We start from the raw sequence: 24,115 nt of genomic DNA on the forward strand, positions 1-24,115 counted from the left end.
CTCTATACTATATTGTGCAAATATAAGTTTTAATATATGCTATTGTATGAAAGTGGCACACGATACGATTTCTTACAAAGAATTTACTATACCCTGATAGCAGATGTTCCTGCTGAACACAGTCGATAGGAACATTTATAAAGTAGATTATAACCTTTTCAAAAGCTGTTAGAAAGACGTAAAGGCAGTAAAAACGTTTCGTAATCGCTTGAAAATAATAATACTATTAACAGCATATTTGCTATGTACAGAACCATTAACGATGCACTGAAGCGTTATATTAACTGTTTAAATAAAGCTTATGCTTGCAATATATATATATATATAAAATAAATCCTACCAATTGCAAATTAAGATAAGAAACAGAAAATCCTGTTTCAATCGATATTCAAGAACGTGGAACCTTTTATTTCACATACATTTAATAAACGATGAATATTGCACGAGCCATAAGTTAACTTCACGTCCTGACATTTGTCTTCTATGCTGAGCACTTACATTAATAAGGGCATGACAAAAGGGACTTCCTTATATTTACACACTTCTACACGATAAAACGTGTTTAAATATCTAAGTTGTAACTTCTCTTCAGTTTTACTCCTTTAAAACAGATCTATTTGAATAGCCAAAACGTAAGAAAGTTTTACGAAATAAACACAGTACAACAAGCAATACAGGTAAAATGGAATTCGGGTCACAGTCTGCTGTTAGCTTCCTCCACAAGAAAACTCTGTGTTCGGTCTGAGCGTAATGGCAACAGATCGTTAGCGACCGAGCTTCTTCTAGCGACATCTGTGTAGTTATTAGTTGCTATTAAACTGATATCTAGTTGAGGAGCAGATTGTACTTCCGGTCGGCTACGTCGAAATGTTTTCATGATAGCCTCTTGTATCTGTAACATAAAACATAGAATAAAAATCTCAACACATATTTCGATGAATAGACAAGAATATAAAATAAGTTCAATATCCTTAGACAAACAGATATTTGTTTATTGTTAATTTGGGCAAACATAACTATGTTAGCAGCTGATCGACGTAGAATTTCGAGACATTTATTTTCAAAACTTTGCTCAATATTTGTGTACCAGAGGCACTGTACTTACTCTGAACCTCGAGGCACTCTTCCATGATTTTGTACCAGAGACATTATAGTCACTCTGAACCTCGAGGCACTGCTCATGATTTTGTACCAGAAACACTTTAGTTACTGTAAACCTCGAGGCACTGCTCAATGAATTTGTACCAGACACTGTAGTTACTGTAAACTTCAAGGCACTGCTCTATGATTTTGTACCAAAGACACTGCAGTTACTGTAAACCTCTAGGCACTGCTTCATGACTTTGTACCAGAGACACTGTAGTTACTCTCAACTTCGAGGCACTGCTCCATGATTTTGTATCAGAGACACTATAGTCACTCTGAACCTCGAGGCACTGCTCCATGATTTTGTATCAGAGACACTATAGTCACTCTGAACCTCGAGGCACTGCTCCATGATTTTGTATCAGAGACACTATAGTCATTCTGAACCTCGAGGCACTGTTCCATGATTTTGTATCAGAGACACTATAGTCACTCTGAACCTCGAGGCACTGTTCCATGATTTTGTACCAGAGACACTGTAGTTACTCTGAATCTCGAGGCACTGTTCCATGATTTTGTACCAGAGACAGTGTAGTTACTCTGAATCTCGAGGCACTGCTCCATGATTTTGTACCAGAGACACTGTAGTTACTCTCAACTTCGAGGCACTGCTCCATGATTTTGTATCAGAGACACTATAGTCACTCTGAACCTCGAGGCACTGCTCCATGATTTTGTATCAGAGACACTATAGTCACTCTGAACCTCGAGGCACTGTTCCATGATTTTGTATCAGAGACACTATAGTCACTCTGAACCTCGAGGCACTGTTCCATGATTTTGTACCAGAGACACTGTAGTTACTCTGAATCTCGAGGCACTGTTCCATGATTTTGTACCAGAGACAGTGTAGTTACTCTGAATCTCGAGGCACTGCTCCATGATTTTGTACCAGAGACACTGTAGTTACTCTGAACCTCGAGGCACTGCTCCATGATTTTGTATCAGAGACACTATAGTCACTCTGAACCTCGAGGCACTGCTCCATGATTTTGTATCAGAGACACTGTAGTTACTCTGAACCTCGAGGCACTGCTCCATGATTTTGTATCAGAGACACTATAGTCATTCTGAACCTCGAGGCACTGTTCCATGATTTTGTATCAGAGACACTATAGTCACTCTGAACCTCGAGGCACTGTTCCATGATTTTGTACCAGAGACACTGTAGTTACTCTGAATCTCGAGGCACTGTTCCATGATTTTGTACCAGAGACAGTGTAGTTACTCTGAATCTCGAGGCACTGCTCCATGATTTTGTACCAGAGACACTGTAGTTACTCTGAACCTCGAGGCACTGCTCCATGATTTTGTATCAGAGACACTATAGTCACTCTGAACCTCGAGGCACTGCTCCATGATTTTGTATCAGAGACACTATAGTCACTCTGAACCTCGAGGCACTGTTCCATGATTTTGTATCAGAGACACTATAGTCACTCTGAACCTCGAGGCACTGTTCCATGATTTTGTACCAGAGACACTGTAGTTACTCTGAATCTCGAGGCACTGCTCCATGATTTTGTATCAGAGACACTATAGTCACTCTGAACCTCGAGGCACTGCTCCATGATTTTGTATCAGAGACACTATAGTCACTCTGAACCTCGAGGCACTGTTCCATGATTTTGTATCAGAGACACTATAGTCACTCTGAACCTCGAGGCACTGTTCCATGATTTTGTACCAGAGACACTGTAGTTACTCTGAATCTCGAGGCACTGTTCCATGATTTTGTACCAGAGACAGTGTAGTTACTCTGAATCTCGAGGCACTGCTCCATGATTTTGTACCAGAGACACTGTAGTTACTCTGAACCTCGAGGCACTGTTCCATGATTTTGTACCAGAGACACTGTAGTTACTCTGAATCTCGAGGCACTGCTCCATGATTTTGTACCAGAGACACTGTAGTTACTCTGAACCTCGAGGCACTGGTCCATGATTTTGTACCAGAGACAGTGTAGTTACTCTGAATCTCGAGGCACTGGTCCATGATTTTGTATCAGAGACACTATAGTCACTCTGAACCTCGAGGCACTGGTCCATGATTTTGTATCAGAGACACTATAGTCACTCTGAACCTCGAGGCACTGTTCCATGATTTTGTACCAGAGACACTGTAGTTACTCTGAATCTCGAGGCACTGTTCCATGATTTTGTACCAGAGACAGTGTAGTTACTCTGAATCTCGAGGCACTGCTCCATGATTTTGTACCAGAGACACTGTAGTTACTCTGAACCTCGAGGCACTGCTCCATGATTTTGTATCAGAGACACTGTAGTTACTCTGAATCCTATCAACATTAACCGATAATTGTGTGTCAGATACAGTGTAGTTTTACAACACATTTTTCTGTAACAGATAATTGGTAGTATCTTGAGGTTTTAGTCAATAATTGTGTACCCGATACAACGTGCAGAGGATCTGGTAGATTATGCAACGATTTTGAATGTGTAAATATTGTGATGGAACTATATGTATCAAAACTACAATTTGACATTGTTTGTCGTCACGTCAGTAGAATGATGCCTTAAAAAAATCAATAGCTTATGGGAATTGTATCAAACAGCCCTTTCCAATGTAAAATATTTATAGACTCGAATAAAAAGGTGGGTTTAGGTAACGAATTTAGAATTTTAAAGAGAATGAGATTAGAAAACTAATGAATGTGGATTCATTTGTGGCCCCAGACGTTCAGAAAGACATCTCCAAAAAGTTGTATCCATTCATGGTAATCAAAATGCGATTCTTATAACAGTTGAGAACCCACGACTTATAAAGACAAATGGCAGAAGTAATCCACACGTCTTAGTAAACAACATACAACATATTCAAGGACGTTTATTTAAAAACGAGAAAAACGACGGATGTTTAAAGAAGTTCCTTCTATAATATTCATTTAGCCATCACAAACCTCATGGAGCTGGAGAATAAAACAGGTATTTATATTATTTCGTACCATTATATTATTTCGTACCAGTAAAATCAGTGGACACAATCTACGAATTTCTGTTTGAACGGGCTGATTAAATTGTAGTAAGGAAACCCTCTGAAACAAGTGATGTACTTTGGACACGAAAGTGGTACGGCAGAGACTTTTACAACGGAGACGACGCTGCAGAACTATTGTCAAGATACAATGTCGTCAGATAGAATATGACCAGACCTGGCAGCATGAACCGTAACAACGTCGTGAGGCTCAAAAATAATTTAGGTATAACATACTCAATGTATATAATTTCTCGAAATGTTGTTGGCACCACCAATAATTTTTTACTAGACACAACGTAAGCTATAGTCACTTAGGTATACTATTTATATGAAATAAAAATTATAAATGTATACATCTTCTGTAATATTTTGACTTAGTTTGAATTTGCTAATCACAAATAAACCGTAAAGTCAATTTGGTTACAGGAATCCATTACAGTAAAGTCAAAAGATAGCTTTGACCAGAATAAGTTTAACAAGAGTTTCAGTAAACAGAAGTAAAAATTAATTGGTTGTTTTTATTTTATTTTAGATCAAAGCTATCCTTGGGCTACCTGCTGTGTCAATCACTGGAGATAGAACCCTGTATTTTAGTGATGCAAGTCAGTAAACTTACTACTGTTCCACAGGGAAAGAGGAAAAATTGAAAAGTGCATTTGAAAAGTTTGTCAGTGATTATGGTGGCTAGAAATTAAAATTTATTTATAAAAAATAAATAAAAATTTGGAAGCAGAGAATTTATGTGTAAAAACGATTAAAATGGATATAAGTAGAAACAAATGTCTTTATTTTACCTGAGGATTGAGGAAGAAATATACGATTGGGTTGTACACGACACAACTCTTAGCAAAGATGGCTGGACTCACAGCAGCCAACGGACCAATTAATTGAGGATATCCTAGCGCTACGATCAAGGAGACAACAGCGTATGGTGTCCAAGCTGTCAGAGTACATATAATCATGATACCAACCATTATAGTCAGGCGTTGTTGAGCCTTATGGGCGTGGTTACTTTTCTTCCTCATTTTTGGAACCTGGTTTGTGTGAAAATAAACATACGTCTATATATATATACTTTATCAAAGGCCACATATGAATAAATATGTAATATGAATGACATGTGGCGTTATTTTACTGAATATATTTTAATCAAATATTTTAATATTAATGTCCTAACTAGCAGCTCACGACGAAAATAAAACTGAACAACTTTTGTATGTCTGTCCAAATCCTTCTTTGTCTGGTGATAGAAACATCTAAATGTGTTTGTTTTGTTTTTGAATTTCGCGCAAAGCTACACGAGACCTATCTGCGCTAGCCGTCCCTAATTTTGCAGTGTAAGACTGGAGGGAAGGCAGCTAGTCATCATCACCCACCGCCAACTTTTGGGCTACTCTTTTACCAACGAATAGTGGGATTGACCGTAACATTATAACGACCCCCACGGCTAAAAGGGCGAGTATGTTTGGCGCGACGGAGATTCGAACCTGTGACCCTCAGATCACGAGTTGATAGCCTTAACTCACTTGGCCATGCCGGGCATCTAAATGTGCCTGATCTTGTGGTGATACATTTTAAGCACGGAATTGTTATCACATATTTTACACCTGATCTTATATCACATTTTACTGTTGTCATTTATTATTTGATCTTGTTGTTACACGTTCCACACCTGATCTATTTGTCACATATTTTGTATCTCACGTTGTTCCTATAGATCCCATATCTCGTGTTGCGATCACACGCTTTAGATCTCTCTCTCCAACGCATTCTGCATAGTATGTTCTCGTTATTTATTAAATATATGCCAGTTTGACATCAAACATTCTCTACCTTTCAGTGGTGATACAACGTTATTATCAACACTAATATGGTGGTTAAAATAGAAACGAGCTGACAATTAAAACAAAAATGGAAACATTTAATTTTGATAATATAATTCGTGATTGTCGGCTTGTGATACACTTTTACTCCCAAACTATGACGTAATCAACAATGTTGTTTTAAAATGCGTTGTGTGAAGAAACGACAAAACACTGGATTGTATAATGACCACCAGGAGCCTTCATAGCTACATGAATATATCTACATGTAGATATTGTAACATTCCCATGGGTGATAGGGCGAATATTTCGGTGACGGGGTTCGATCCCGCAATCTCCTTATTAAGAGTTGAGTGTCCTAACTAGCCGCTCACGAAGAAGATAAAAACACGGCACATCGTTTTGTATGCCTGTCCAAATACTTCTTTGCTTGGTAATAAACACATCTAAATGTGCCTAAACGACCTTGGAACCAATAAGTAAAAACTCAGCGTTTTATGTCTTGCGTCGTTGTCTTGAACTTGGAAGTACTTTCATAAATTATACAAACAAAAATAGGAGCGTACATTTACTTATTATAAAATTATCGTATGTTTTAATTATAACATGAAGTAAAAGTAAATACAATTAGCACTAGCTAAAAACTTTCATTCTACAGCTGTTCTTCAACATTAGAAAATGACGGTTAAAAGAATAGTTTTCTCTAATGGATACATCACATGAAGACAAGAAATTCCCGGGCAGTGTCAGCAGGATTCGTTAGTATTCGACTCGAGTCGCAAAGTAAGTTCTAGAACGTCACACAGAAAACTTGCTTTCAAAAATGTGAGGCTATTTGTTTGAGAAGTTATTTTCTTATTTCGTGGACTTAACATTTCCAGTTTACTAATGTATCACTTTCTTCCGCCTTTACAAATCATTATTTGCTTTCGGATATTGGCGCCAAGCTACTTCAGGCAGTTTACTAATGTATCACTTTCTTCCGCCTTTACAAATCGTTATTTGCTTTCGGATATTCGCGCCAAGCTACTTAAGGGATATCTTCGCTAACTGTCCACAGTTTCAACTGACAGACTAATGATAAAAAATATCATATAAGACAAACTTTAAAGATTACAGGTTTCAAATGCATACCATTGTATTCTTATCACAGATAAATACAACAAAATCTGTCGACGTTCTAAGAAAGCGACAACCTTTTTATTCGTACCCGTGGTGATTTTTCCGTCATCACACAGACCATAATAATAATGTTTGGTATAAAAGTAAAGCTAAGATGTATTTTTTATTCACAGTTAACTCACATTTTTTTCATATTTAAATCTCGTATATGGTCTCACAGAGTGTTTCTCGTATAGCAAAGCCACATCGGTCTATCTGCTGAGTCCACCGAGGGGAATCGCACCCCTGATTTTCGCGTTGTAAATCCGTAAACTTACCGCTGTAACATCGAGGGATGGTCTCACAGATAAGTCCTGTCTTCAGTACACGAAATAACATTTTATTATCTTTCGTCCTTATTAAATTTATGAAATATTTAAAATGGTTTAGCTTTCATCTAATTTTGGACAGACATGTCATCGTTTCTTCAGAGACAACCATATTCAGGGTTCCTAGGTTCGAGATTTCAGGGTGTCGCTAAGCTCACCCTGACGTTGCAGACGTGCTAATAAAAGTGATAAATCAGCCATTTGATTGAGTGTAGTCATTGGTCATGGGTTCGAAATTACTGGTGTCTATTTCTGAACCATGGGACTTCTGGTTGTGCCGTTCGTGTTCAAAATGTTAAAGATTACTTCCTTATATATGTGTGTGTTTCTAGAGCTATTCTACTCGCAGACTCAAAATTGCATCCCAGTTATCTATTGATTCTAACAAAAGCTTAATTATCCTTACTTTATATGTGATGTTTATATATGCCAAAACGGCTCGTTTGGGTCGAGAAAATATTTTACGTAGAAGAGCAAACAACGTTTCGACCTTCTACGGTCATCGCGCGTAAGGCGTGCGACTCGTAATCCGAGGGTCGCGGGTTCGCGCCCGCGTCGCGCCAAATATGCTCACCCTCCCAGCCGTGGGGGCGTTATAATGTGACGGTCAATCTCACTATTCGTTGGTAAAAGAGTAGCCCAATAGTTGGTGGTGGATGGTGATGACTAGCTGCCTTCCCTCTAGTTTTACACTGCTAAATTAGGGACGGCTAGCACAGATAGCCCTCGTGTAGCTTTGTGCGAAATTCAAAAACAAACAAACAATCTTCGGTCATCGTCAGGTTCACAAAGAAAGAAAGAGGTAACTGAACGGAAGCTGACCACATGTTTGGAAGGGGTTGTGTAACTGAGTGTCGGAATGTAGACGATGACCGAAGAAGGTCAAAACGTTGTTCGCTCTTCTACGTAAAAATGTTTCTCAACCCAAACGAGCCGTTTTTACATATATATTTCTCTACACTTGGGTTTTCTCGACATCACTGATTATATATGATGTTACACAGAATTCGAGTATTGATACATAGCTTGATGTTGACCAACTAATGCAATTTAGTTACCATATATATACATACATTTCACTACTACTAATTTTTTGCATCCACATCTATGTCATGACATTAACTGAAAGTTGTATGGTAACAGCTTACCTAGTTCGGGGATATTAACTCCAATCTAAGCTTATTCATCAGAAAATACATCTTCATTATCCTTACATCATGTAAAGTAGTTTGATTGTAAGTTCATTACTATAAATAGAACTTTTGTTGTGTACGTGGCGAGAACTCACTTCCTAAATTGTGTGTTTGTTTGTTTTTGAACTTCGCGCAAAGCTACTTGAGGGCTATCTGCGCTAGCCGTCCCTAATTTAGCATTGCAAGATTAGAGGGAAGGCAGCTAATCATCACCACTCACCGCCAATTCTTGAGCTACTCTTTTACCAACGAATAATGGGATTTACCGTAACATTATAACGCCCCACTGCTGAAAGAGCGAGCATGTTTGGTGCGATCAGGATTCGAACTCGCGACCCTCGGATTACGAGTCGCACGCCTTACGCGCTAGGCCATGCCGGGCCCACATTAATAAAGACAAGACGGTTTGCTTAAACGTCGTATTATAAAGCTACCATATGCTCGGTCTCACCGCCCTTGAAGTACTGATATTATGTCAGAACACAAACACAACACAGCAATGTTATTAATGTATTTATCATATTGTATACTTGTCACACCTTCTTACTTTTAATTAAGAAACACGTCATTACGACATATTCCAACCAAAAGGTTTCAATATTTTTATTTATTACATTCGGTCTTTAATAGAGGGAAGAAATCTGTTCATGTGTCACTGTTTTAAAATAAAATATTCTCTTACTCGTACGCTTCTTATGTCAAGCCAACGGTATCTCTGAAGACACATATCTCTGGAAACCAGGTTTCATATACCTAACAACATTCTTCTCTACTCCTGATAGCCTTCCATGCTTCAGCAGCGAGCGCTCTCACTACCGAGCAATTCGAAGTTTCAGATGTGCGTACACGCACAAAAATGAATAAAACCTTCTGAAAGATGCTAACCGACAAAAATAAAACAACACACGTTAACGAAATTATCTACTGGTTCAGAGCACAGTGTTTTGAACTTTGCGTACGAAGGTCATCTGTATCTTTCCATATATTTACTGATAAATCAGGCCAAAGAAAACATTTTCAGGTTTACACAAGTTTCGTTCCTTCACGAGATCGCTAGATTGTACATATAAATAATTAAGGACCTGGCAAGGCCTGGTGGTTATAGCCTTCGATTTGCAATTTACCGATAGCGGATTCGAATCTCCGTTACTGCACATGTTAACCCTTTCAGCTGTAAGGCCCTTATAATAAGACAGTCAATTAGAGTATCCCAAGAGTTGGAAATGTTGGTGTTGACTAGCTAACTTCCCTATAGTCTTTTTACTGCTTAATTAGGGACAGCTTGCGCAAACAGCCCACGCATAGCTTTAAGCGAAATTCAAACGAAACCAAACAGATGACTAAATTTCGAATTATTAATTTCTATACGGAATACTTCATGCATGGAACCAGATCTGCTGATAAAACATCCATAACTTTATAGTTGCTTTATAATCATACGTCATCACGATAGAAAATCATACTCTTAAGAGGCTACTGTTAACTGACACAGGCACCAATGTTACAGTACCCAAACATGTCCGTCAGTAACAGTGACGTTGTCTCACAGTTTTATATCACACACGTGTCAAGTTTTTTCTTACGTAATGTTTCTTATTACATTACACAAAATCTGCTACTAAGTACATTTTTACTAAAACTATTGCTATTTTAATTCTGGTATAGCACTTAGATTAAGATACAATGACAAATGGTAATACATTGCCAGTATTAGACTATAATAACACTATACAATCTCCATAATATTTATTATCTCCATCCCAAGGTGCACGCCATGGACTGAAAGCCCATAGTTGCATAACAATACCAAATTATTAATCTAATTCTGTTTATATCATCTTCACCTTTAGTATTTCCTGTCCCTTGTTTCTTGTTTGTTACTTGACATGGTGTAAAATTTTCCTAACGTATCACTCAAATATTTGATGAACAAAGTTAAATATTATTAGGTGAAAATTTCGTATTCACTTATTGGTTGGTGAAAATTCGACAATGACCTGCGTAAAAGCGTCGTATCCTTGTAAACTTTCTACATTTTAATATTGTTGAATCTGAATTGTTTAAAACAAAACTTGCTGCTATCTAAATGACTGGTATTATATTTCCATTGACACTTTGTTTTATATGAATTTTTCTCTACTTGTCACTGGTGATTTTCTATTTACCTGTAAGAGATAACCATCTGCTCAAACCGTGCTTGTCTCACAACGAAGGTGTGATATAAGCGATGATTAGTGAAGCTTGTAACGGTTTATAAAGAATTAAAACAAAATTACAAATTATACTTTATATAATTACAATTATACCAATTATTAAAATTAGAAATATCAAAGTAACTAATTTAATGAAAACCCTATTTCTAAATAGAACTTTATTAAGCGCTTTTAGGCTTTGGTAAAAAGATCTTTCGTGACGAAGTCTTGTTTAGATCTATTACACTCTGTTTCGATGGGAACCTAGTCACTGTTTACATAATCTATTACACTCTGTTTCGATGGGAACCTAGTCACTGTTTACATAATCTATTACACTCTGTTTCGATGGGAACCTAGTCACTGTTTACATAATCTATTACACTCTGTTTCGATGGGAACCTAGTCACTGTTTACATAATCTATTACACTCTGTTTCGATGGGAACCTAGTCACTGTTTACATAATCTATTACACTCTGTTTCGATAGGAACCTAGTCACTGTTTACATAATCTATTACACTCTGTTTCGATGGGAACCTAGTCACTGTTTACATAATCTATTACACTCTGTTTCGATGGGAACCTAGTCACTGTTTACATAATCTATTACACTCTGTTTCGATGGGAACCTAGTCACTGTTTACATAATCTATTACACTCTGTTTCGATGGGAACCTAGTCACTATTTACATAATCTATTACACTCTGTTTCGATGGGAACCTAGTCACTGTTTACATAATCTATTACACTCTGTTTCGATGGGAACCTAGTCACTGTTTACATAATCTATTACACTACACTCTGTTTCGATGGGAACCTAGTCACTGTTTACATAATCTATTACACTCTGTTTCGATGGGAACCTAGTCACTGTTTACATAATCTATTACACTCTGTTTCGATGGGAACCTAGTCACTGTTTACATAATCTATTACAAATACTTTCATACTTCATAATAATTAGCGGTAAACAAACAGGTCGACGTAGATAAAACAATGTTAGTGTATAAAATACACATATTGACGAGCTAAATGCACGTGTATACGATTTTTTGGCGCGAATGAAAATCTGTTTTTAACCCCTTTGTCCAAGGATAATGACTTAATTCATCGACTTTTTCCACTTTTGTCAGTAAAATGACTTTCAAATAAACGTGTTTTAACATTAGTCTTGCAACCTGTAATGTTCATAGACTCTCGAAAAATGCGTAATGTGAAACGTCTGACAGAATGAAAAAAACAACAACATGTATTTGAAGTGATTTGTCGTCTTGGTTGAAAATGAAAATATTTTAAAACCATACTACAAGACTTACAAAATAGACTATATTGAGATATGGAGTGATGGCGAAACCTATCTGACAAGTAAAAGTAAAACTACACATTTAGACTTGTACAGAAGAAAATTAAGTGATACAGACGTAGTTGTATGTTTGAATTAAATATGAAATAACCTATGTTGAAATATCGCCAGTTTAGAAATATCTAACATATTACGTGCTGTTATGGTTTCTATTTATATTTGTTTGTGAATTTCGCACAAAGCTACTCGAGAACTATCTGTGCTAGCCGTCCCTAATTTAGCAGTGTAAGACTAGAGGGAAGGCAGCTAGTCATCACCACCTACCGCCAACTCTTGGGCTACTCTTTTACCAACGAATAGTGGAATTGACCGCCACAGTATAACGCCTCCACGGCTGGGAGGGCGAGCATGTTTGGTGTGACGGGTATTCGAACCTGCGACCCTCGGATTATGAGTCGAGTGCTTAACCCCGTGGCCATGCCGGGGCCTTATCTTAATCGATATCACTTCTTTCTTTTAGCTTTGATTTTGTCCCCTTTTCATCCACTATATTGACTGTAGTTAAACGTATGAATTATTTATATCATATTTTACTGTATGTGAATAAAGGTATACTATGTTGTAGTGAATAATCTATAACATGATGTTGAAGACTCTTAATTAGTAAAGAATGAATTAACAATATGGCACTTTCTTCAATGTCATGACACTTGACATCTGTTCCATTAACTGTGTTTTTTTCACTAACTGTTACACACGATGTTGCCTCCCTTGACAATAAGAGTTTGTAGTCCATTGCAATATGTTTTTTTTTTTAACATTAGTTATACACAAGTCTAATAATGTATGAATTATTACATTTCAACAGAAACATAAAATAAACGAATAGTTTCGAAAGGCCAAGCTCACCAAGAAACGGAGTATAATAAGAAATGTGATTTTATTTAGAAACTCTACACAGAGTTTCACAAAAGACCATTGATTGGTGCAATTAGTTCATGCTATCGAACATCTGAAAGTATCGCACAGTTAGTTTCTTTACTAATTATATCAATAACAAACGTTTCTTTTGTTGTATTTCGTGTAAAGCTACCCTACGGTTATTTGAACTAAGCGTCCGCACTATGGAAGTGACAGGCTAAAGGGAAGGCAACTAGTCAACATTACCCACCGCCAACTCTTGCGTAACTCCTTTACGAACGAAAGCGAGATTGATCGTTGAATTATAATGCCTCCATGGCTGAAAAAGGATTCAAACTTATGACCCATAGATTGCTAATTGAGTGCATTAACCACCTGGCCCTACAACTAATGTATTTTTAACCACCTGGCCCTACAACTAATGTATTTGACTTATACTCCTCCAAGAATTTTGTACTCAATAAAAATCTTCACCAAACGAGAAAAAAAAATGGTGGCATATGTTTGCAAAAGGTTTGCAGTCTTCTCTATAAACCCACGTGCGCACACGCAAACACATTTTGTTACAAAACAAATATTATATATATATGGTCATATCTGCTTTTCCTTTCTGGATATTTGTGTATGATATTCCCTCGTAGGTTTACAAACTGACAATTTTATTTTCTGACAAAATATATTCTGCTGAGAATTCAAGAAACGAAATTATATTAGTGCCAATTAAAAAACTAATCTTTGTCTGTTTATAGAGTAAACAGCTTTAATTAAAAATACTGGAGTGTGTCACCAACAGTTAGTAGTAAAGTGGCACATTTTAAGACTCGTCTTTGACAATGTAATAAAAGCTTAACGATTCATGGTTTTCTAGATCATAGGATATTCGCATTGAAAAGGTTTTCGTGAACAGGTTCGCTCAGAAAAATGTCTACTGACGCTATGGAACTTGTTTCCAAGTATGTATAAAAAACTCGATTTATTCTTGCAAAACTACGAAATTTAAAATATAAAAACCTATCATTCAGTTGTATTCAGCATCTCGATAGCTCAGCTGTAAACTTATAACGCTAAAAACGAAAATTTTCATATATTCAGGCCTGGCATGACCAGGTGGTTAAGACACTTTACTCGTAATCCGAGGGCCAAGAATTCGAATCTCCGTTACAACAAACATGCTCGCCCTTTCAGCCGCGGGGACGTTATAAAGTGACGGTCAATCCCACTATTCGTTGGTAAATGAGTAACTCAAGAGTTGGTGGTGGGTGGTGATGACTAGCTGCCTTCCATCCAGTCTTGCCCTGCAAAATTAGGGACGGCTAGCGCAGATAGCCCTCGTGTGGCTTTACGCGAAATTCAAGGCAAACAAAGAAACCTTTCATGTGATGTACATAACGAATAGGCCCGGCATCGCCAATCGTGTTAAGGCGTGCGACTCGTAATTTGAGGGTCGCGGGTTCGCATCCCCGTCGCGCCAAACATGCTCGCCCTTTCAGCCGTGGGGGCGTTATAATGTGTCGGTCAATCCCACTATTCGTTGGTAAAAGAGTAGCCCAAGAGTTGGCGGTGGGTGGTGATGACTAGCTGCCTTCCCTCTAGTCTTACACTGCTAAATTAGGGACGGCTAGCACAGCATAGCCCTCGAGTAGCTTTGTGCGAAATTCCAAAACAAACAAAAACGAACATAACGAATGTATCTCATTCTGTGGTTTTGCGCTTAACGATAAATTAAAAAATCAATTTTCGTCAGTAATTTAAATTCTGCAATAAATTTTTATGATTGTGCACAAATCAATGTGAAAGGTACAATTATCTTTGTTTTCTTCATTTCTGTTATCTCAAACACCCTCCAGATGGGGCGAGCATCAAGATATAAATGAACAATTATCTTTTCATCGTATTTCAATAAAAAAAGTTTTATATCTATTTAAAAAAAATATTGTGCATCGATGAACCACTTGGGTCTTATACATGCATAAACAGTCTTAAACATACATTGTAAATCAACGTATTTAAATATATTTTAATTTCCATTTTATTTAGTTTCAATACTTGTTACTGAATTTTTTCTCTCCAGTTGTCGAGTTTATTATCATACCAATTATTAATAAAACTAGTTCCTTTTGAATTCTACTAACGTATGTCAAAGACGTGGCAGAAATATAAATGAGTAATAACAGAAATAATACATCTTAACCTTTCTGCCAAAAGATTCTCCACCAGTTAACAGAAAAATACATATTCTTCCAAAATCAACGACAAATATTTATTTTAAAACAATATTTGATAGTAGTGAAAAAAAACGTATGTGCGTTTGCTTGTTCTCGAAGGAAATCATATGTAGTAATAGTTTATTTACATTGCACATCCCAGCCTTAATTGTTCTAGAATCTTCTGTGTTACATAAACTAAAATAAACACCGGTATGCAAAGTTATTCAAATAAGCATGTAACTGGGTAGTTTACATAATGCGTTATCAACCCAAAGCATTTTTTTTCATGTGTTAGCATAACTGTCGACATCTACATCTAACAATGTATATTATATAACTCAATATTTATCTTGTTGGTTATAAATCACTCCCGAAGAAACTGTAAAGCCCAATATTGAACAGTAAAAATATGTTCTGTAGGTAGAGGTCGTTTTTTAACTGTTATGTATAGTCATAAGTTTCATTTAGTGTAAAAATAATAATAATAGAAGTTTTGATCTCGTCAGTAAAACGTCTTTTCCCCGTGATAACAGTTACCAACTTATTATTCCCCCCAGTAATTCAGCAACAGGCGTGGCGGACAAAACAGATGGCCAGTTTTGTAACTTCATTCTCAACAGTAAACAACAAAACTGAGTTATGGCCATCATGAAACTTTCATGACTTCTCGAGTATTTCCAGAGAAACTCTTCCCCTTACATTATTCATTTTTTTTTCTTTCCCACGTGTGTTATTCTATTTTAACCATTGCTTTGTTTTTGTTTATTTGTTTTTCTTACAGAAAAGTCACATCAGACTATCTGTTGAGTCCACCCGTAATCCTTGTTATTTACTATTTTACTACTATGAATAACACACATATACTTTTGTAGTTGTCTCGAGGTGAAGCAAATGAAATAACTTTCAGGCCTTATGTAAAGTACAATATTTACCACAGTTGGCATTATGTAAAGTACAATATTTACCACAGTTGGCATTATGTAAAGTACAATATTTACCACAGTAGGCCTTATGTAAAGTACAATATTTACCACAGTTGGCATTATGTAAAGTACAATATTTACCACAGTTGGCATTATGTAAAGTACAATATTTACCACAGTAGGCCTTATGTAAAGTACAATATTTACCACAGTTGGCATGATGTAAAGTACAATATTTACCACAGTTGGCATTACGTAAAGTACAATATTTACCACAGTAGGACTTATGTAAAGTACAATATTTACCACAGTTGGCATTATGTAAAGTTACAATATTTACCACGGTAGGCCTTATGTAAAGTACAATATTTACCACAGTTGGCATTATGTAAAGTACAATATTTACCACAGTTGGCATTATGTAAAGTACAATATTTACCACAGTTGGCATGATGTAAAGTACAATATTTACCACAGTAGGCATTATGTAAAGTACAATATTTACCATAGTTTACTTGTTAAAATAAACTAACAACTTTCACCCTCTGAAAATATTATTTCTTCTGAGGAAAAAGTTAAATATTAGAAACAAAAGTTCATTCCTTTGATCTTACCGTATCTCTATTTATTAATCTGCAACAGCGTAATTTGTGTGCCAACCTGTAACGATAAGATGTTTTGTGAAACCACTAATTTAATTTTGTTTTTTTTTGGAATTTCGCACAAAGCTACTCGAGGGCTATCTGCGTTAGCCGTTCCTTATTTAGCAGTTTAAGACTAGAGGAAAGGCAGCTAGCCACCACCACCCACCGCCAACTCTTGGGGTACTACTTTACCAACGAATAGTGGGATTGGCCGTCATATTATAACGTCCCCACAGCTGAAATGGCGAGCATGTTTGATGCGACGGGGATTCGAACCCGCAACCCTCGGATTACTAGTCGAACACGTTAACCCACCTGGCCATGCCGGACTGTGCTTATAAATAAAATAAATCTTCCTTCTTTAACTCGCTAACATCAGGAGTTGGATTCATCTCAGTGGACTCAGCAGATAGCCCGATGTGGATTTGTTATAAGAAAACATACACCTCCTTTAACTCGTACGGTTGGGAGAATTGTCATTTGTAGCAAAACAATTACGTATGTCACCTGGGTAGTGAAAATGATTTGCTATATCTAACTTAACTTTTCCTCTAGATCTCCCCAGTGGTTATTGTAACAGAATGAGGATCTGAGGTTTTATGGCTTGCGTCCCGACAACGTCATAAAAATGTCTTGCTCCGTCAGGTGGTTAGGGCGCTCGACTCGCGATCTCCGGGTCGCAGGCTCGATAACCCTTTCGTGCTTCGCGTAAAATTCATCAAAGCAAGTCAAACAAATTACACCTTTGTGCAAATTAATTGAAACAAATGGTCATTTTACAATATTTTCAGCATGGCGAGCGGTGTAAGCTCGCTGAACCCGCTGATTTCATTTAATAGTCATTTTTTCACACAGATGGCGTCATAAGCTGTGTTTTGCAGTACGGTCGATCTATTTTTGGGATATATGACGAAATTTTAAGGAATAAAAAATTTTCGAAATTGCGTTAGAAGGACAAGAAGACCAGTCAAAAAACAACTTCTTACCAACTCAATGAAGAAAAAACGGTATCAATGGGGTCTGAAATACAAGAACTGGACGCAAGAACAATGGAGGAAGGTGTTATTCAGTGACGAGACTCATTTCTTCGTACAGGGTCAAAGAAGTCTGCATGTTCGCAGATCTCCAGGTGAGAAACGTCGAGAATCTCACATCAATCAGTTCGTGAAACATCCCTTGAAGAAGATATTTTGGGGCTTTTTCAGCTACTATGGCGTCGGAGGCTTACATATCGTAGAAGGTATGATGCGAGGACCACAGTACATCGAAGTTTTGCAGAGAAGAGTCGTTCCAGAATTGAAAAAGATATTTCCAGATGGATCTGGCATTTGTCAGCAAGATCTGGCTCCGTGCCACACATCGAAACTTGTGAAGAATTTTATGATTACAACGTGAATAAAGGTGCTGGACTGGCCTGGAAACTCTCCGGACTTAAATCCTATTGAAAATCTTTGGGCGATTTGTAAAGAAAGACTTCGGGGAAAAGACTGTACTACGAAAGATAAGCTAATTGAGGCCATAATTGAGGTGTAGTACCGCGATCCAAAAATTAGTAAAGATTGCAGTCAACTCGTGGACTGGATGCCAAAGCAGATTAATAGATTAATGATCTTCTGAAAATAAAGGCGGTCATATCATGTATTAATTTGTGAGTAATTTTTAGATTCTCAGAAATAAAACTCAAAAAATTGAAAAAAATCGTAATTTTCCGTCTTGTTTCAATTAATTTGCACAAGGGTGTAAGTTTCAATTCCTAAATAAATCTTCAATTTAGTGGGAAAATCACAATTTAAAGATTATCTATATAAAATTTATAATTTAGAAAATGCCACGTGTTATACCTCAAACATTTCTATTCATATACATATATAGTTTCTACCACCAGATGTCAGGCCCTTCTTCTACGGGGAGGTTTTGAAGAAGATTGAGACGTGCAACAGATTTAATATTTATTTTCATATCTATGTTTGTTTCAGTTTAATATATGTTTAGAAATGCATGTAACTTTTATTGTTAAATGTGTGTTGCGAAAATCGCACCTGTTCTCTAAATTTGAAGAAGATTCTCGAGCGCAAGAATCAACAAAGTATGACATGTGTATGTAGCATACCAATATTGTTAGCTCAGCTGAAAATTTAAAAAAAAACCTCCTCTCGTGCTTATAAAAGGTAACCAATGCAAAGCGGGAACACAGTATAATATTGTATAATTGCTATAAACCTCGGAAGCTATGATTGTAATAAACGCTTATTAACAGGAAAACTACAGATATCTGAGTCGGAACGTTTATAGGTTTCGAACATTACTAAACCTTTAACTTAAGTGAATTAACCTGGGTATTAGAATTTCCAAGAAAACATTTTATATTGTCGTCATTGGAAAACTTACGTGTGTTCAGTGAAGCACATAGCTGTTAAGAGAAGTTACTGGTGCTTCAACATAGAAATAATTCACTCTCCGTGTGCCGTTGATAAAAGATTTAGTTCCAGATAAGATAGAAGACTCAGTATTGTTTGCAGTTGGTAAAACTTTTGTATATAAATTATTATTTGTAATATCTGTTATTATAAATTGTACTGTTTTTATGTTTCTATATTAAACTATATGTGTGTCAAAAAAAGGAAATTACGTGTATCAATCTTGTTGGCAAGTATCATAAATGTAATACATATTGACATTTAATTAACTTCTAAACTAAAATTAAAATTTCCGGCTACTCGAAATCGTAATATAATAAATCGGAGCCTCATCCGAGATAAATTATATTACGTAACAGACGATTACGTCACTTGTGAGAACACAACAGCAGCATAACAATGCAATTAAAGTAGAGCCACATGTTCATTTCATGACATTGCAAACTTTTGCTTTTCAGTGTTACTCTTAATACTGAAGTATATTGCAATATAGGCTTAGTAATAGACAAGCTTTTAAGTGTAACGCCATCTAGAATGACTGTATTATAAATAATAAGTGTGCTTGAATACACAGACCATTACTTAAAAAACCTTCGATTAAAATCGTTAGACATCGAAATTTTATGAAAGTACTTAGTAAAGATCTCATCAGAACGATATAATCCCCCCCACGAAAACAGATATGGCTTAAAATTAAGTAATAATATAAATATTGCTGATTAGTTGAGTTTATAAAAAAAATATAGCATATATACCAGGTGGTTAAGGTACTCGACTCGTAATCTGAAGGTCGCAGGTTCGAATCCCCTTCCCACCAAACATGTTCGCTCTTTCAGCCGTGGGGGCGTTTTAAAGTTCGGTCAATCCCACTATTCGTTGGTAGAAGAGTAACCCAAGAGTTGGTGGTGGGTGGTGATGAAAAGTTGCCTTCCCTCTAGTCTTACACTGCTGAATTAGAGACGGCTAGCGCAGATAGCCCTCGTGTAGTTTTGCGCGAAATTCAAAACCTTGTGACTGTTTTTATGAAGTTTTCTTACCTTTCGAACTCTCCTGATGATCTGACTATAGCAGAAAATCATAACAAACACTGGAAGAAAAAAACCAGTGATAAAGAGGTAAATGATGTAGGACTTGTTGTTCCTGGTTTCTGTCATCCAGTCTACAGAGCAACTTATCCCTGGTGGTTCTAAAACGTAACGGCTCCACCCGAAGAAGGGAGGCAAACACAAACTTAACGAATAGATCCACGTGCAAATGACGATGAAACAGGACCTTCTGGGCGACATTTTCGACGAATTATAAGGTCTGGACATTATAATATAACGCTCGATAGATGTCGCTGTCAAAGTTCCAATAGCTGTCATTCCTATACGTAATAAAATCATGCACACAGTTACAGAAATGATTCAATAAAACACCTATAGTTACCAGCTGAATTATATTTCCCGAAATTGTTCTAGTACAAAGAAATGAACTGAAACAAAACATAGATTGATTATTTTGGAAAAAACAACAACAATATTGCCACGAGAAAAACCACTAGGTTTGCTTTGGTTTGTTTGGAATTTTGTCTTAGAGGAAAGACAGCTAGTCATCACCACTCATCGCCAACTCGTGGGTTACTCTTTTAGTAAAGTATAATGGAATTAACCGTAACTGTATAGCATACTCACGGCTGAAAGAGTGAGCATGTTTAGTGTGACGGGAATTCGAACCAGCGACTTTCAGATTTCGGGTCGAGCGCCCTAACAACCTGGCCTGGTCGGGTCAAAATTGAAATAGAAAACCTTTAGATAATATCGAGTTCATTAGAAGTGGCCAGGCATAGCCAGGCAGTTAAAGCACTTGACTCGTTATCTGAGAGCCATGGATTCAAATCCCCGTCACACCAAACGTGCTCGCCATTTTGGCCGCGGAGGCGTTATAATGTGACGGTCAATCCCACTATTGGTTGGTAAAAGGTAGCCAAGAGCTGGTGGTGGGCGGTGATGACTAGCTTCCTTCCCTCTAGTCTTACATTGCTAAATTAGGGACAGCTAGTGCAGGTAGCCCTTGTGTAGCTTTTCGTGAAATTCAAAACAAACTAAACCAATCATTAGAAGTAGTAATGCAGTCACACCTTAGTAGCAGAGCAGAATATCTAATAGTAATAAGACAAACTTCAAACTGTATCTAATTGAAGTCACATAAACTGTATTACTTTATTGGAGCATGTTTTGTAGCTTTTGTTTGAAGTTATTATAAAAATATATTATAAATTCGAAACAATCATTTGAGTAACACTTGAACAAACAGTTGTACGAGTCCACGTTTCCCTGAATAAATGTTATTGACTTACACTTAATTCTAACTTGCGTACCCAGAAAACCACGCGTTTACTTTTGACAGATATCAGAATATCATGCAGAAAAAGATAAAGTTTTTCTTATACTTAATTCATCCAAATCAACAAAGTTTGGAACATTGATCTCTAAAGTCATATAAGGTCATAACTGAGGTTAAAAAAAACATATAGTGTTTTAATTTACTTTCATATAATTGCCGTTTGGTACATCACGGGTATTTATCGGAAATCTACAACTCTACAAAAAAAAATATTTTCATTTGGCTTAACTTTATTGGAGTGGTTTTTTGTAGTACCCCGCTAGTACAGCGGTAAGTCTATGGACTTACAACGCTAAAATCAGGGATTAGATATCCCTCGGTGTGCTCAGCAGGTAGCCTGATGTGGCTGTGCTAAATGAAAACACACACATGTTTTTTTGTTGCTGAAATTGTTGTACCTATATACATTGTACGGCAGTTGATGCTGAATTCTCCATGTGCCTCGTTTTCACAACAAAGTGTTCAAAATTCCGCTAAGACTTTAATTGGTGTTGGAGAGCGGCTACTTTGATATACATCAGCAATAGACTCTATTTGTACAAATTTCTAACTTTCCGTTGAGATGCAATGATGAATATGCACTATTTTCACATAGGTGTGGTTTCAATAATGCACTAGCGTTTTAATCGGTGGTGTAAAAATGCTTTACAAGTAAAATTATGACTTATAAAGAAATTCTGTTCTAAGCCTAATAAAAAGCATGGATGGGAAATGTTTGTTTCTGCTGCTTTTATACCGCTCACCTTCCCGCACAGTAGAGAAATTGGATATAGAGCGCCACCAGTGACCAACTTTTTAACGATAAAGCTTTGTCCCATCACGTTATAAGCATAGAAGCAGCCATGAAAATCCTAAATACATCAATTTAAGTTGGTATTCATGGATTTTTTACTTCACGAGCACCGCATTAGCAATGAATCACTTTTCTTGGGATTGCATCGAGTGTGATTTAATGCAGTTATTTATATCAGGAAATAACCAGTAACAATGACACTTGTTTGTTTTGTTTACTAGGGCATAACAAATTACAACGTCGTTTAAATAGTATTACCTTAAATAGCGATTTCTAGTGATATAAGTCCGCAGACATACCACTAGGGTGAGGCATCGTATTCTAAAAACTAACCAATAAGGTTTAGTTGTTTTTTTGAATTTCGCGCAAAGCTATTGGAGAGCTATCTGCGCTAACCGTTGCTAATTTAGCAATGTAAGATTAGAGGGAAGACAGCTAATATAACCAATGAGAAAATCGTTTACTTATACAGCATTTTATAATGACTAATGGAATCTTCTCTCGCATAAATACTAGTTTCTAATTTGCTCTCAGGTTTCACTGAAAGAAGACCTTTGGAAGCTCATTCATCATTTAGTGTTGAGATTATCCATCTTAGAAAAAAAAATTTAAAGATTGACGATCACATAAGTTAGAGTAAGAACTGTATACAAACTCAATCAGTATTCGGTGTTTTTGTGTTGTAGCGAATAAAGATGTTGCTCTTTTATTTAAAGTGTCCAGGCCCTCATTTTATCAACTTCTCGGTAACTCCGAAAACCCAGTCTAATACTCTCGCTCTCAAAAAGTTCACTTTAAAACCACTGCAGTTATTTGTCAGTATTTCTACCAGGACAAACTAATTCTGATTTTTCTAAGTAGTTTTAACACAGGCTCAAAATATACTGAAAACGTCATTGCGGGAAAAAGACGACACCTAGTAGAAGAACATAAAACTATTATGGTAAGAACAAATTGTTGTTGGATACCTTGGATTACGTGTTGCCGTCAGGGCAGTGTGAGAATTAAATAATAAACAATTTGAAAACTATATCACTATAAGCAGAGAGAGAAAAACAATAATGTACTTTCATAACTCTCGTGAGCATTATGTTTAGCGAAATCTTGTAAGCATTTTTTTGGAGTATATCAAAGTTACAATAATGAAGACTAGCATAAATTCATGTCCTCCGGGCTGGTTATAACTGCTGATTCCTGTGGAAGACTACTAGGCTTGCGGTCTTTTCTGGAACTCTCTAACAGTTCTACAACAATGTACTCATACGTGACGAGAAAAGGGATTTTATTGAAATTTTAGTCTAAAAAATAAGCTGTCATCCTAGCATTAAATTACTAAATATATTTTATTAAAGTGGTTCTTTGTAGACGCAGCTATCAATATAAGTGCCTTTCTTTTCTGTTGCAACATTCATGAGATATTTTTCATTTGCATCTCTTTTCTGTGGATTTAAGCACAAAGCTACACAATTAATTATCTTTGCTCTGCCTACACGGGTATTAAAACCCGGTTTCTAGAGGTGTGAGTCTGCTGACATACCACTGTGCCACTGGAGGTACGTGAAAATTTTCACTGAAGAAAAACAAATAATTTTCAAATTTGTTTTTGGCCCGGCATGGCCAGGTGGGTTAAGGCGTTCGACTCGTAATCTGAAGGTCGCGAGTTCGAATCCCCGTCGCACC

At 36.7% G+C, this 24,115-nt stretch overlaps 1 protein-coding gene across 1 annotated transcript in view; it reads right to left on the bottom strand.

Moving 5' to 3' along the window:
• Positions 1 to 279: 279 nt before the first annotated feature.
• LOC143252077 (rhodopsin-like) overlaps positions 280 to 24,115 on the bottom strand; it is a 36,538-nt gene continuing 12,702 nt past the window's right edge. Inside the window, exons 2-4 of the mRNA XM_076503686.1 lie at positions 20,295 to 20,623; positions 4,935 to 5,174; positions 280 to 892 (exon numbers count right to left, since the gene is read on the bottom strand). Coding sequence (XP_076359801.1) covers positions 695 to 892; positions 4,935 to 5,174; positions 20,295 to 20,623 — 767 coding nt within the window. The 3' untranslated portion in view covers positions 280 to 694. The remainder of the gene's footprint in view (positions 893 to 4,934; positions 5,175 to 20,294; positions 20,624 to 24,115) is intronic.

Source organism: Tachypleus tridentatus, chromosome 6 (assembly GCF_004210375.1).
Source record: "Tachypleus tridentatus isolate NWPU-2018 chromosome 6, ASM421037v1, whole genome shotgun sequence".
Classification (NCBI taxonomy): Eukaryota; Metazoa; Arthropoda; class Merostomata; order Xiphosura; family Limulidae; genus Tachypleus; species Tachypleus tridentatus.